This window comes from Saccopteryx leptura, chromosome 12 (assembly GCF_036850995.1).
Source record: "Saccopteryx leptura isolate mSacLep1 chromosome 12, mSacLep1_pri_phased_curated, whole genome shotgun sequence".
NCBI classification, from domain to species: Eukaryota; Metazoa; Chordata; class Mammalia; order Chiroptera; family Emballonuridae; genus Saccopteryx; species Saccopteryx leptura.
In genome coordinates, this window is record NC_089514.1 from 4,013,783 (window position 1) to 4,026,577 (window position 12,795).

The 12,795-nt window shown below is 54.6% G+C and overlaps 1 protein-coding gene across 4 annotated transcripts in view; it reads left to right on the top strand.

Moving 5' to 3' along the window:
- The window catches only part of LOC136383831 (epidermal growth factor receptor), a 152,034-nt gene that overhangs the window by 88,307 nt on the left and 50,932 nt on the right, over nucleotides 1-12,795 (top strand). For 2 of the 4 annotated variants that reach the window (XM_066353713.1, XM_066353714.1), the window contains exon 1: nucleotides 3,285-3,640. The exons of the other annotated variants lie outside the window; for them this stretch is intronic. In XM_066353713.1, coding sequence (XP_066209810.1) covers nucleotides 3,397-3,640 — 244 coding nt within the window. In that variant the 5' untranslated portion in view covers nucleotides 3,285-3,396. Of the gene's footprint in view, nucleotides 1-3,284; nucleotides 3,641-12,795 lie in introns of those variants that run through there. 4 annotated transcript variants of the gene reach the window in all.

The window sequence follows — 12,795 nt, forward strand, 5'->3', positions numbered from 1 at the left end:
AAGCCTCGCCACCTCCCACACAACATCTGTATTTCTTAAACTATACGCACCAATGCTTGTCAAAGTTCATTGAGCTTACAAAGAAGTGCTTGTGTAGAAAACTTTCTCAGCTCCCAGGGAGGGAGGGGGGGGATATCTGGTTTGAGTGGCCGTCCAACAGAAGAGAGATCGGTTCACTGGAAGCCGCCCCCCCTCCCCGGTCCCTGGGGCGTTGAGCTTGCAGCTCCCACCCCACCCCGTCTAAAAACTTGACAGAGCTCCAGAATAAACAGCTTCAGGATGAGTTCAGTTAAGACATAAAGCACACATTACAGTTTTGGGGTTTTGTGTTTTTTTTTTCCACTTCTTCCTGGCCTCAATAACCAGATCGTCAGCTCAAAAAAGCCAAAAATAAAACAAACAAGAAAAGTGCTTTCGATTACGGATTACCAGCCCATTGAAATATGTCCATTGCTCATGAGGCCTGGGCCTCCTAGCCATGACAGGGGTCACTGGACACTCAGCTCACACAGCACTGGCCTTGCAGGGACATGCAGAGCCCCAGGTGGCCAGGAATGGCTTGATCTCCGTTGACATGTCCTGTCAGATTGAAGGGGACAGCCGGAGATGCCAGGGCGGGCGTGGGATCCCGTCTCCCAGAGCGTGGGGTAAGCCATCCTCACGGGCGGTCACCTCACCCCTCTCCCTTAACGCCCAGGAGTCTCGTGCGGTCCCAGCAAACGGGTGAGGCCGCTTCCCTCACCTGGGAGCATCTCAGTGAAAGTCTCCTAAGGTCACTGAACAGTTCCTGCGTTTTGAGAGACCCTTCTGCCGGTCCCAAGCGGCCTGGATGGCCTCTGGAGATTCTAAGTGTCCCCAAGGGGACAAACTTCAAGTAGCTTCTTGCTACGAGACAAGGAAATCCACTCCAGGATTCTTGGGCCTGGAATGACGGTCAGGATGGAGCAGGGTCACCATCCCCTTGCCGCACTGACCCGCGGAGGCTCCAAACGAAAGGTAAACAACGGAGAGAGGCCCCCATCGGTTCCGGAAGCAAGATATATATTAAAACAAAGAGGAGGCCCTGGCCGCTTGGCTCAGCGGTAGAGCGTCGGCCTAGCGTGCGGAGGACCCGGGTTCGATTCCCGGCCAGGGCACACAGGAGAAGCACCCATTTGCTTCTCCACCCCCCCCCCCTTCCTCTCTGTCTCTCTCTTCCCCTCCCGCAGCCAAGGCTCCGTTGGAGCAAGGATGGCCCAGGCGCTGGGGATGGCTCTGTGGCCTCTGCCTCAGGCGCTAGAGTGGCTCTGGTCGCAACATGGCGACGCCCAGGATGGGCAGAGCATCACCCCCTGGTGGGCAGAGCATCGCCCCCTGGTGGGCGTGCCGGGTGGATCCCGGTCGGGCGCATGAGGGAGTCTGTCTGACTGTCTCTCCCTGTTTCCAGCTTCAGAAAAATGAAACAAACAAACAAACAACAAAAAAAAGCAAAGAGGAAGGTTGAGTTTCTTTTTAATTTTTCTCAAAAGGAGATAAGAAATACGTTTTGTGAGCCCCACCCTGTGACTTCTTTTTATGTGTTCTCTTGGGTCACGATGCACCGCGGAACCTGGATGGCCGGAAGAGGTTTCCTTGTCTGTTCTTCCAACGGACGCCTGTCTTTTGGAAGACATCACTCCGCTGAAATCGCAAAATCCATCCGGTCGGAAGACGGGCGGCCAGCAGCAGAGTCCTGCCCTCCGGTCGGTAGCACGTCGGACTCTGTTAGGTTAGCGGGATGCCATAGAAACTGGAACCTAAGAGAGACCAAGCAAGGAAAAATACTTTCTCGTCCAGCTTGGGAGGAATTTACCGTCAGCCCTGCTATTAATAGATGCACTGGGGATTCCATTTTCATTGCTCAATGGCTGTGTTGAGTTATTAAACCTTAAAAAAAAAAAAAAAAAAAAAAAAAAGGCAACCAGGGCTGCTGAAAACTTCTATATGATGTTTATGCAGAGACTCCTGTGATTCAGCAAATCGTTATTCATCTTTTATTGCCTGCTGACTGTCCCAGGGTAATAAAGTAAAGGGACACGAAAGGGAAACAGAAATGTCTGCTGTCATTCGCAGTGACACAGGCTTCTTCTGTTAAAGGGACAGAATGTGCAGTGAGACGAGAGATCGCTCTCACCACCCCCCCGAGGATGAGCGTAGGCAGATCTAGAAGAGGCAGCTGGCTGGGGAGGTCGGGCATCTTTCTGGAGGATGTTGCCGTGAAGGAAGGCGGGCACACACACATCCACCCGCTTCCCAAGACCACGGAGGTGGAGGAAGCCTGGGAGGACAGCCCCGGGGGTCGGAGAAGCAGAGAGACACAATCCCTGCGGTCGGATATCCTGCAGGGCTCGCAGGAGAGGAGAAGTAAGCAACCTCTGGGCTCAGCCAGAGGAAACGGCCGGTGGACCAGCTTCGGATCACGCTCAGGAGGGATTCCGTGACAGAGCTGCGATTGCGAACACGGCCTGCACCACACCCTCTGAGCGAGATTCAAGCTCTCTTAGTCACTCAGAACAGAGAAGCCACTTGGCCACCATTGGCTGTGGATGTGGAAAGCCAAGATTCCTAGAGGTAGTGGGGACATTTGGAGCTGTGTGTCCGGTTCCAAAAGTCAGTGATGCCTCGCACAGGGCCGCCACACCCAGACACAGGACTTCACCGACATCAGTAACCATCCCAGCCCCTGCACTTCCGATCCTCCCTCAGTCCCTGTCCCCTTCCCGTCCCCTGTTGAGCTGATGATGAACTAGAAGGATCTTGACCCTGGGAAGGCCCTTTTAGAGTTCGGCCTTAAAGGAAGGTGAATCACTTTCACCGGTTTATCTTCTAGAAAGGACAGGAGAAGAAAGGGACTTTGAATCAGACACGGGTGCTGCTCCACCGATGATGGGGTTGGTTGTGTCCTGATAACACCCATCCTCGCGCTGAAAATGTGGTTAGGTCAAATATGCACTGAACGCACCCAACCTACTGAGCGTTATAGCTCAGCCTAACGTCACCGTGCTGGGAACACAATGTCCAGGAAGGCCGGCAACGCTGTCCGCGGCGGCTGATCGGTTGTTGGCCCTCGTGATTACGGGCTGCCTGGGAGCTGCGGCCCCTGCTGGCCGGCATCCCGGAGGGAGTCTGTCCCTCATACCACCACTAGCCTGGGGAACAAGTTCAAAGCTCAAAAGCCAAAGTACCGTTCCTACCAAGGGCAGGTTGATCTCCCACCGTGGTGACACTGAAAAAACCGTTCGTTGAACCACCGTATGCCCAGACCGTCTGCCATATCTGAGCTCCTGTGAGGCCTTCCTTTAAAACAGAGGTTGGCAAAGTCCAGCCCACGGGCCAGATCCAGCTGCCGCCGGTCCTTATCACTGAGGCCGTGCTGACATGTGCCGGCGTCCCGCCCGTTCCTGCGCTTGTCGTCCGGGGCTGGTTTGGCGCTCACGCGGCGGCGCTGAGAGTCAGGGACAGAGGCCATGGGATCTGCGGACCCGAGATACTAATCCTCCCTGCTCTCTTCAGACGAAGCTTAGGAGCCCTGTTCCGGGGAGTCGTAAAGGCGGCTTCAGACTCGCTTCCTGTGGCAGGCAAGGCCAGCTCCTGCTGAGGCCACCGTCTCTTCTTCTTCCAGGCAGGTGACACCTCCCCCCCCAACAGCAAGCGGTGACCTGTGAGAACTGTCACTGTAACTGTTACAGCTCTCCCCCGTGCGGGGTTCATGCCTTCTAGAAATAGTGGTATTTGAGGCCAGATGCTTGGGTGGCAGCAACCTGGCTTGGGCGTCCCCGAGGTCACTGAGTGGTTGTTGGTGACTTTCGAGTCTGTCTTTCCTGCTGGGTGACCCCCCCCCCCCGGAAGTGGGTTCTGGGTTGCAGAGGGCCCGCCCCCCCCCCCCAAGGAGACAGGGTACGTCCTCTTGAACTGCTACTTCCTTCCTCCCCCCACCCTCGTTTTCAAATGACACCGAAGGGTATTTAAACTAAGTAGGAGTAAGTTGGGAAACAATTGTGCGTTTTGAAAGGAGCGTCAACTAAAAAGGCGTGTGGGCACAGGGCCCGACGAGCCCAGCTGTGCTTAGGAAACCACCGCAGAGGGTCAAGGGAGGCCTCTTCCTAAATGAAAAGTAATGGGGGGGGGGGGCAGGGAGCGTTCTGAGCAGGAAGCCAGGGCTGTTCGGGGGGTTCTTCTGCTCACAGGCACTCAGTGGTGTGGCTTCCTCCGTGTCAGGTGCCCGGCCTGGGCCGCCCGGTCCGAAAGGGGTCCGGGTGCCTTCGGAGCCCCAGGTTTGTCCCTGTGACCAGGGCAGGCAGGCCGGCCGGCTGCGGTCAGCTTCAGCTGTTCCTCCCGCGGCGGCCAGAGAGCTGAGGGCCGCTGGCCAGGCCACACACAGCAGTGCAGGCGGGGAGGGCGGGGGGGTCGGCCCCGAGAGGCCTGGGAAGGAAGGAAGCGACTCATCCCAGTGGGACCCGGGCCAGGCTTGGTTCCGACTCATCCCAGTGGGACCCGGGCCAGGCTTGGTTCCGACTCATCCCAGTGGGACCCGGGCCAGGCTTGGTTCCGACTCATCCCAGTGGGACCCGGGCCGGGCTTGGTTCCGACTCATCCCAGTGGGACCCGGGCCAGGCTTGGTTCCGACTCATCCCAGTGGGACCCGGGCCAGGCTTGGTTCCGACTCCAGCCCCAGGGATGTTCATGAAGGGCCGGCCACGTGTCGGGTGCCCTGATGACCGCGGCTTCTCCCCTCTCGCCCATCCCCCCCCCGGGGTCGTAGGTAGGACCCTGTGTTATTACGGACGAAGGGCAGAGAGACTCCACAGGGTCGAGAAGTTGCCTCGGCTGTGGTGGTCCCGGAGTGCTCACCCAGCCCCGGTGACCCCACGGCCGCCGGCCATGGACGGGGGCAGACAGAAGTGTGCTGGTTGTTCCGTCGCCAGTAAAACTGGGCGGGGAGGTGGCTGACCACCCCGTGCTCTTGTGGTCGTTCCTGTTTGGACATTTCAAACCCTATATGACAAAAACGACACGAAGTGACGGTGTGAGCGGTTGTGCAGAGCGCCTGACGCGTGCCTCTCCGTTGAAAGTAAGCAGCCGGTCACCTCTGCTCGCTGGACAGTGGAGCCGCTGGTCCCCTCCCATTGCTTCCCATCGTCCCCGGCGGCACAAGGATGCGATGCCCGCCGCGCAGGGACGGTCTCAGCAGCAGCGTGCACGCTCAGACCTGGGACACGGCTCAGACATCTCAGGTGTGTCAGCCTGGTCCCCCCTCCGCGGACCCCGCCCCCACCTCCCACACCCAGCTCTTCCCCCGAGAGTGACAGGGCCTCCTCCTGCCCCCCGAGGGCTTCTCTTCATTTCCCCATGCCTGCCGGTACCGACGGCCCCACGGGTAACGCTCGGCGGAGACTCCGGACCTTGGCCCCGTGGGCACCCCCGCAGGGAGCCCCAGACGTCCTCTGTAAAGTCCCCTGCATGTCACCTCGGGCTTTTCTGTTGTCCTGCGGGAGCCTGTCCGGAGGTCCTCACAGCAGAGGCTGGCTGCCACTGTGGCTAGCTGAGGAACGGGTGTGGCCTCCCCCGGGGCGGGTGATGCCCGGGCGAGAGTGGCAGCCCCTCTGTTTCCAGAAGGGAGGCTGGTGTCATGGCCTCCCCTGCTGTCCCAGTGATGTCCCTCTTGCTTAGATGTCTGGTGTTGTCATTGGCTTTGGGTTTGGGTTTGTTACTTGGGGTGGGAGAGTGGCTACTGGTGTGGGGGGTTTTTTGTTGTTGTTTTTTTTCCTTAATGCTCATGGGTAAACCAACTTAAATGCGTGTCTATTTAGAGAGACAGCCTTCAAACACAATGATGCATTACAGATGGACTGGTTATTTTTTTAAGATGGGTCATAACAGAAGAAAAAAATTAAAAGAACATTTAAACCATCTTGGGGCTGGGGGGGGGGTAGACACGCAGGGCCGGGCCAAACCGGAACAGCGTCTGTCTGCAGAAAAGACAAACGGGGGGCCCTTACCCCGCACCTCCATTCTGCACTGGAAATCTTTTACTTCCTGGCCAACGATGGGTCTTCCCCAGAAGTCTGTTCACCAGGAAGAATGGCCGCAGAAGTGAAACTGTTACAGGGACCTATAGAAAAACCCGGAGAGGGTCACCTGTCCACCCACAAACCGGAGAAGTGGGAGACAACGGGTCTTCTTGGAAAGGTGCCTTGTGGGTCCGTCCGTCCTGAAGTCGCCCAGCACAGCAACTGGCACTGACGAGCCGCTGATGCTGTCACGCTGAGTGTGAACTGTCACACTTCCCGGTGCTCGGTCACCAGGGACGCTGGCGTTCCCGTCCCGGAGAACTGGAGTTTGGCGACCTCCCTTCCCTCTGATGAGTGTTCCACCCTTGCATGGCTTTGGGGTGTCCCAGGGGTTATTTCATGTACAGAGTCATCTCCCCAAAGGGCCCATCCATTATTCCTCCAGAGCAGGGAGGACTTGTGATTCATTCTTGGCACCGGTCACGGTCCTCTCCCATTGACTGTGCTCTGGCGGAGGAAGTGAATGACCAGGAGGACCAGCAGCCGTCCACCCCCCCAGCCCCGTGGCCCTGGGGCGGACCACAGAGCAGGCGCGGGGTGAACTCTCACTCAGTGGCCACGGCGGCCCCTGAGGGCACCACCTCGCCGTGGGGCCTCCCCGTCACGTGTGGCACTCCGATGCGTTCGAGGAGGACGGCTCCATCGGCAAGTCCACAGCCCGCCCGTGGGGACACTGATTCAGCCTTTGTCCTTAGGGAGTGAGTCACGGGAGCCCACGGAGGACGTAAGACAGAAAGTATGTGAGCTGGGCGGGGACCAGGCCCGGAGCAGGAAGTCTTGTTGGCTCTGCCCCACGTCACATGCTCGTCGCCTCGCTGACAGTGACAGAGAACATGAGGGCATCTCCAGGAAGGGCAGGGCTGCACCCTGACGCGTTAGAGGGTCCTGTGAGGAGCTGTGGGGGGACGGGGGGACAGCCGAGGGGAACGTGGGGCCCGTGGGCTCCTATGCGCTCCCTCCGTCAGCAGCCGCCACACTGTTTCCTGTTCACTGCCCCCCCCCCGGGGTCAGGTTCCACAGAGGCCCCCAGTTCAGGTCTCGAGTCAGGTTCTGAGCCCGCTGTTCAAGCAGTGTGTCCTTGACACTTCACCCCATGGTGGACTTCTATCTCCCCCACTGCCTTGCCCACCCCTGGCCCATGCTGTGCCACCCCATTCTTTTAGGTCCCCTGGCTTTCCACAGGGCCAAGCAACAGAGATGAGCACACCCACCCTCCCTCTGTGGGGTCTTCAGCGGTAACCCCCCTGCACACCAGGGAGCAGGCAGGCGTGGGCGGTGGCCTTCCGGGGGAAGAGCTTTGCAGACTGGGGTGCCGGGGAACCTGAGGGGCGAATGCTGCCCCCGACTCCGCGCTGCCCTGCCCTGCCCTGGCGGGTCTGGGGCCCTCCTCCGAGAAAGCACAGCTCGGAGCACGGGAGCTGCGTGGAGGCGAAGGCCACATTGGGGGTTTGGCCAGCAGACTTCTGGAAGGGAGCTGGTGTTACTCATCTCGAGAGTATGCCCACGTGTGCGGAGAGCCCCGGAGCATGAGCACGCAGCAGTCACGCCGACGAGATGAGGGAGACAGAACCCAGGCCTGAGAGGAGGCGCTGCCTCAGACTCCGGACCGGAAAGTCCGGGCACACGGAATGCACTGCTGTTTATATTTTCACACGGGGATGTCTGCCAACCAGATCCGGCGTTCTGTCCTCTCTCCTGCTCACCCTCCTCAGCCCTCCCTATCCAGCCAGCGGATCCTCCAGTCACACAGAGGCATCCATGAATTTCTGTCCAGTGCGTGTCCACATGTTTAAGACACAGACGGCCAGAGACACTGGCTGCTGACCTAGAGCACGTTCCCGGGCGCAGCGTCGGTCCTCGCAAGAGATTTATTGGCTCGAATGAGTAAAAGATGAGTAGATACCGCTTTCGAAAATCTTTTTGAATCCAAACCAGTTTCTGAGAGGAGTCCGAGAATAGATCTAATTCATTTCTGATTTGCTAACCATCCAACTACCTATTTTAAAAAAAAAAAATCGAATAGATTGCGGACCCCGTGGTTAAAGATTTTTTAAAATTTCTATTGTCAGGACCATTCTTTGGACCACATCCTACACTGATGAAAAGTGATGTCTTTTATTTCAGACGTTCAAGCACCCCAAACTTCAACACGACTCAGTAATTCTGCTGAGTGCATTTAAGGGGTTGGAAGCCTCGTTTGCTAGTATCATTGAAGACCTGTAAGCGAAAAATAAGATTTCAGCATTTTGGTTGCCATAGATACCGCGAGAGTAGAGAGATTTGTGATCTGTGAAACTTCCATGTCCACGATCTTACTGCTCACGACTGCCCTGCAGTCAAATATACTGAGCTGGTCCCATTTTCACCAGTGAGAAGACTGAGCACCCAGAGAGTTGAGACAACTGGCTAAGGATCACCCCATCACGGTACTGTCCTATTGACAGATGTCTGACCGTGTCACTAGAAACATATTCCACGATCCCTCATAGAACTGACCTTTCTGGGTACAGACACACCAGTTAACACCCAAGAGGGTGGACACTCTATTCAAAGGTACCCTTGCTCTACTTGGTATCTATTTAAATCACAAAACTTGGCTTGGAGATATTTTAACAACTAGGAACAGAATCCTGGGGATGGCATTTCACCAGTTTCAGTGTTCTGTTTCCTAAGTCAAAAATGAAAGAGGTGTTATTTGCAAGTCTCCTGCTTGTTCACTTAATGAGAGTTACTTCAGTTCGCAGCTGCGTTGGACATGCCAGAGCTTGGCAAGCTGAGTCCAGTGGGCATACTATAACACACGTGGCAAATGGCCAAATATTTGAGAGGGATTTGGAGTATCACATGTGCGTTTACAAGTTGCAGCATCGATGAAAAAACTCAGGCTTGACAACTAAATATCTTCGGATGCCCACAAGCTGAGAGCGAGTCATCAGTTATGAAATCAGATGCCATAAGGAAGGAATGACCGACACGATAAAAAGTTTTGGGGGGGAAAAAAAAGGAAAGAAAGAAAAATCCTGGCCATTATAATGAGACGCCCACGTCACAAAGCCTTGGATTCAAGCCCGCAATGAAAATGTGATACAAATGCGACTTTGTATTTCCTTTTATTGTTTTCCTAATTATTTCGTCCTGACTCGGCCACTGATTTTCGTCCTTTCCTATCATGATGCACCGCTGCCTGGGTGTTATAGGCTAGTCTGGTCCTCTAATCACAATTTGTAACATTTTGCTTTGGGATGAGTTTACTCCCCCAAACCAACATTCAAAAAGAAAAACAAAAAGCAACATGTGTAGCCAGATCTGGAAACCATCTCTGTGCCGTGCACGGTGTTTCTGAGGGCAGCCACGTGGATCTGTTCTGAACAGTAAGGAGGTGGATAAACCACACTCTGTCACTTGCCCGTCGAACACATTCTGTCTATGGGACTTCACGGTTCGGCCATGATTTCCAACTCTCAAAGAACGTTCACAGAGCCTCTTAGCCCAGATAACCCGAGAATCTTAGTACGTATATGCGATCAGTTCTCCATTTTTTTTAAAAGCATATTTTATTAACATACCCATCAACACAGATTTTTACAAATTCTATCTTCGGTAGTTTTTTTTTTTTCTGTTGTTTTTTTTTCTTGATGGAGTCAGACGTGGTCACTATAGAAATGAAGAAACGATAAGGAAGAAAGAAGAAGAGAAAAATGTGCGGCTCCTGCTTCAGAACGAGGCGCGCTGGGGGGAAACGGGCAGAGCCGGCTCGGGAGGCCGAGGGGGCAGATTGACGCGGGCGCCCAACGGCTTTGGACGCCATTAATGGGCGGCTGAGAAAACAACAAATTAAAACAATTACACGTTTGCTCAGGCGATTCCAAAACTCTCTGAGTGGATTCGGGAGAATCTGGAGAAACTCGTTTTCATGTTGTGTTTGAATCGGCCGTGCAGATTTGCCCGGGCTTGTGAGCAAAGAGGGGAGTGCGCCCCGTAACGACCCAGGAGAGGGAGGGGCTCTTCCCCATAAAAGAGAAGGGGCGTTGTGAGACTTAAAAGGGGGCAGCGTGTTTTGATTGTCAGTTAAGGTAAACTGTAGGGTCCTTGAGGAAAAAAAAACAATAAGTGGCCAGAGTGGATGAGCCCTCGTTGTCTAAGGATAATTAATATACAGATAACTGCCCATAAGACACTTGTCTGAATGTGTCACTCCGAGCTCGGTGCATGCCATCAACGTGGGTGAATCTCAGAAACAACGTGATGGGGAGTCACCCTCACGCAGAGGGGCACCACTGCGTGGCCCCGTTAACATGGGTTCCAGACCCCGCAAGGCTGCGCGGAGCAGGGAACCGGTCAGGGAACTGGTTCACGGGGGCAGGGGCTGTCTGGCAGGGGGCGTGGTGAGCTCGCCAGGGTGAGGGGCTTGTGCCGTATGGCCAAAGGAAGGCAGGTTTCACACCTGTGCGCATTCGTGGAAAGTCACTGCAATGTCACCCTTCGGGTTGGTGATGTCGCAGTGTGTGGCTGTTGCCTGGACCACAGCTGTGAACTCACACTGAGCTATGAATGTGGTGGCACACCTGGCGACATGTGCTGGTCTCTGTGCCTTCCTTGAAAACACATCGGCAGTGAGACGGGGAGGCGCGGGACAGAGCGAGCACCGCCAGGTGCCCGTGGCAGTGTGATCACGGGGCGGTCCTCCCGGCTTTGCTCCACGTGGACGCGTCTTCCTCAGCAAACCTGAGGACAGAGAGCCAGGTGCCGTGCGGGGCCTTCTTCCCGGGGCCTGCTGCTCTTGACTCGGTCGGGTTTGCCTTCAGGTTTGCGAGGGGGTAGAGCAAAATCACGAGCATTTGGTAAGGAACTTGACACAAAGACTTCGTATTAAATCTCTCTCCGAATAGATTGCTGAAAACACCTAATCCTAAGGGCATATGTTAAGGACATTCTTAGAGAATGTGTTCCTTTCTCTTTCTCTCTCTCTTTTTAATGAACACTCAACAATGTCACTCTGCTTAGTACTCGACGTTTGAGTAAGCCTACTGCAGATGCAGATGCTCCCGGGTTCAGACAACACCGTGGGACAGGTCCCCCGATGTCTGTCTGTCTGGGTGCGTCTCGTGTGACATTACTGCTGCATTTCTCAGGAGTTCGCTTTCACAACAGGAAGTTGAAGCTCTTGCATTCATCCAGCCTTCAAAACAGTTCCGGGAGGCGAATACTACTCTCGCCCTGTCCCTGCTGGAGGAAAAGTGATGCAGAGAGAGAGAGAGAGAGAGAGAGCCCCAAGGGGTCATTTGAGGTCACCTAGCGAGGAAGTGGCTGAACAAAGAGGTTCTCCTGGATGAATCAGAAAGCTCCCGCTCTCTGCAGCTTTGTGTTAAATCTGCCCGCAGGCTGGGGACTGTTGTGTTTTCATCAGTGGACTGATTCAGGGGTCTGAGGTTTAAATCTGCTCGCTGCGTTAATTTCATAGCATGAAGGATTTGGTATAAAGATGCAACCAAGGTTATCCTTTGCTCCGGCAAGAGAACTGGCTCACGGTATTCTGCCCCTCACCCTGGACGTCAGTCACTCTGACGCGGTTGTCTCCTTTTGAGGCACCTGGTAGAAGAAAGACTCCGAAGAAACAGCCTAACCCGTGATTTTTGTACGTTAGTGATTTAACTCTGGAATAACTTGCCCTGTATACACGGAACCAGATAGATATATTTTCTTTTACCATTATTTAAAAATAAATAATGGTCCCCATTTGGCCCGAAGCTTCCTTTATATGATATATATATATATACAATTTATCTATTTAGGTCTTTTTCCTCAAATAGAGATTTTCCAAAGTGGAATCATCATGACATGGAATTTAAGCATATTTACTTATTTATACGAGCTGTCCAGAGGGCTCCCAAATTCACACTGACGTCAGTAACGAGTGATGTGGCTAACAGCTTCCAACTATAGGATCTTTTTTATTTTATTTTATTTTTTTTTGAATAGCAAAGCAGTTCATACTAATTAGAAAGACTCATGATGGTCTTCATCCAATAACTCTCTGGGGGCTCATTTACTTGTTTTGGACGAATGAATGCCCAAGTACAGTCTTATTGAAATTATTATTCTTTTTTCTATACTAAAACCAGCTAAGCTTCATGGCATGTCTTCCTTTATTGCTGACCTAAGTTACTTCCCCCTTGATTGAAGAATCCACCGAGAGAAACCGACAAGCCGAGACCCTTGCTGACTGGTCATGAAAGCAGTTATCCCTCCGCGCTCTTCTGAAATGCGCTCCGACCCGGAGCTCTAGCCGACACCATTCACCTGGCTGGCTCAGGGCGGATGCTGGCGGCCACCGAGAACACCGCCAATCAGTTAGGCGGAAATTCAGAGAGAGCGCCGCCCACCCGTCAGCCGGGAGAGCCGTTTTTGTTTCAAGAGGTGCCAAGGGAGAGGTCCCACGTCCATGTCAACACCCTGGACCTGCCTCCGTGGTGGCAGCTTTGGAGGACCCGTGGGTTGGGAAATCGGTCTGGCCCGGGCTGCCGGCCTTGCAGCCAACTGTGTACAACAGTTCCGACGACTCGGGGCTGCAACCGAAGGGCCTGGCCCGGAGGGGGTGGGTCGCTCAGATGGGGAGGTCGGAGGGGTTCTGGAAAGCGCGCTGCCCCTGGAGCCAGCCGCGCGGGGGGCTCCACCTTGGCGACTGTCCGGGTTCCCATGTGAGAGT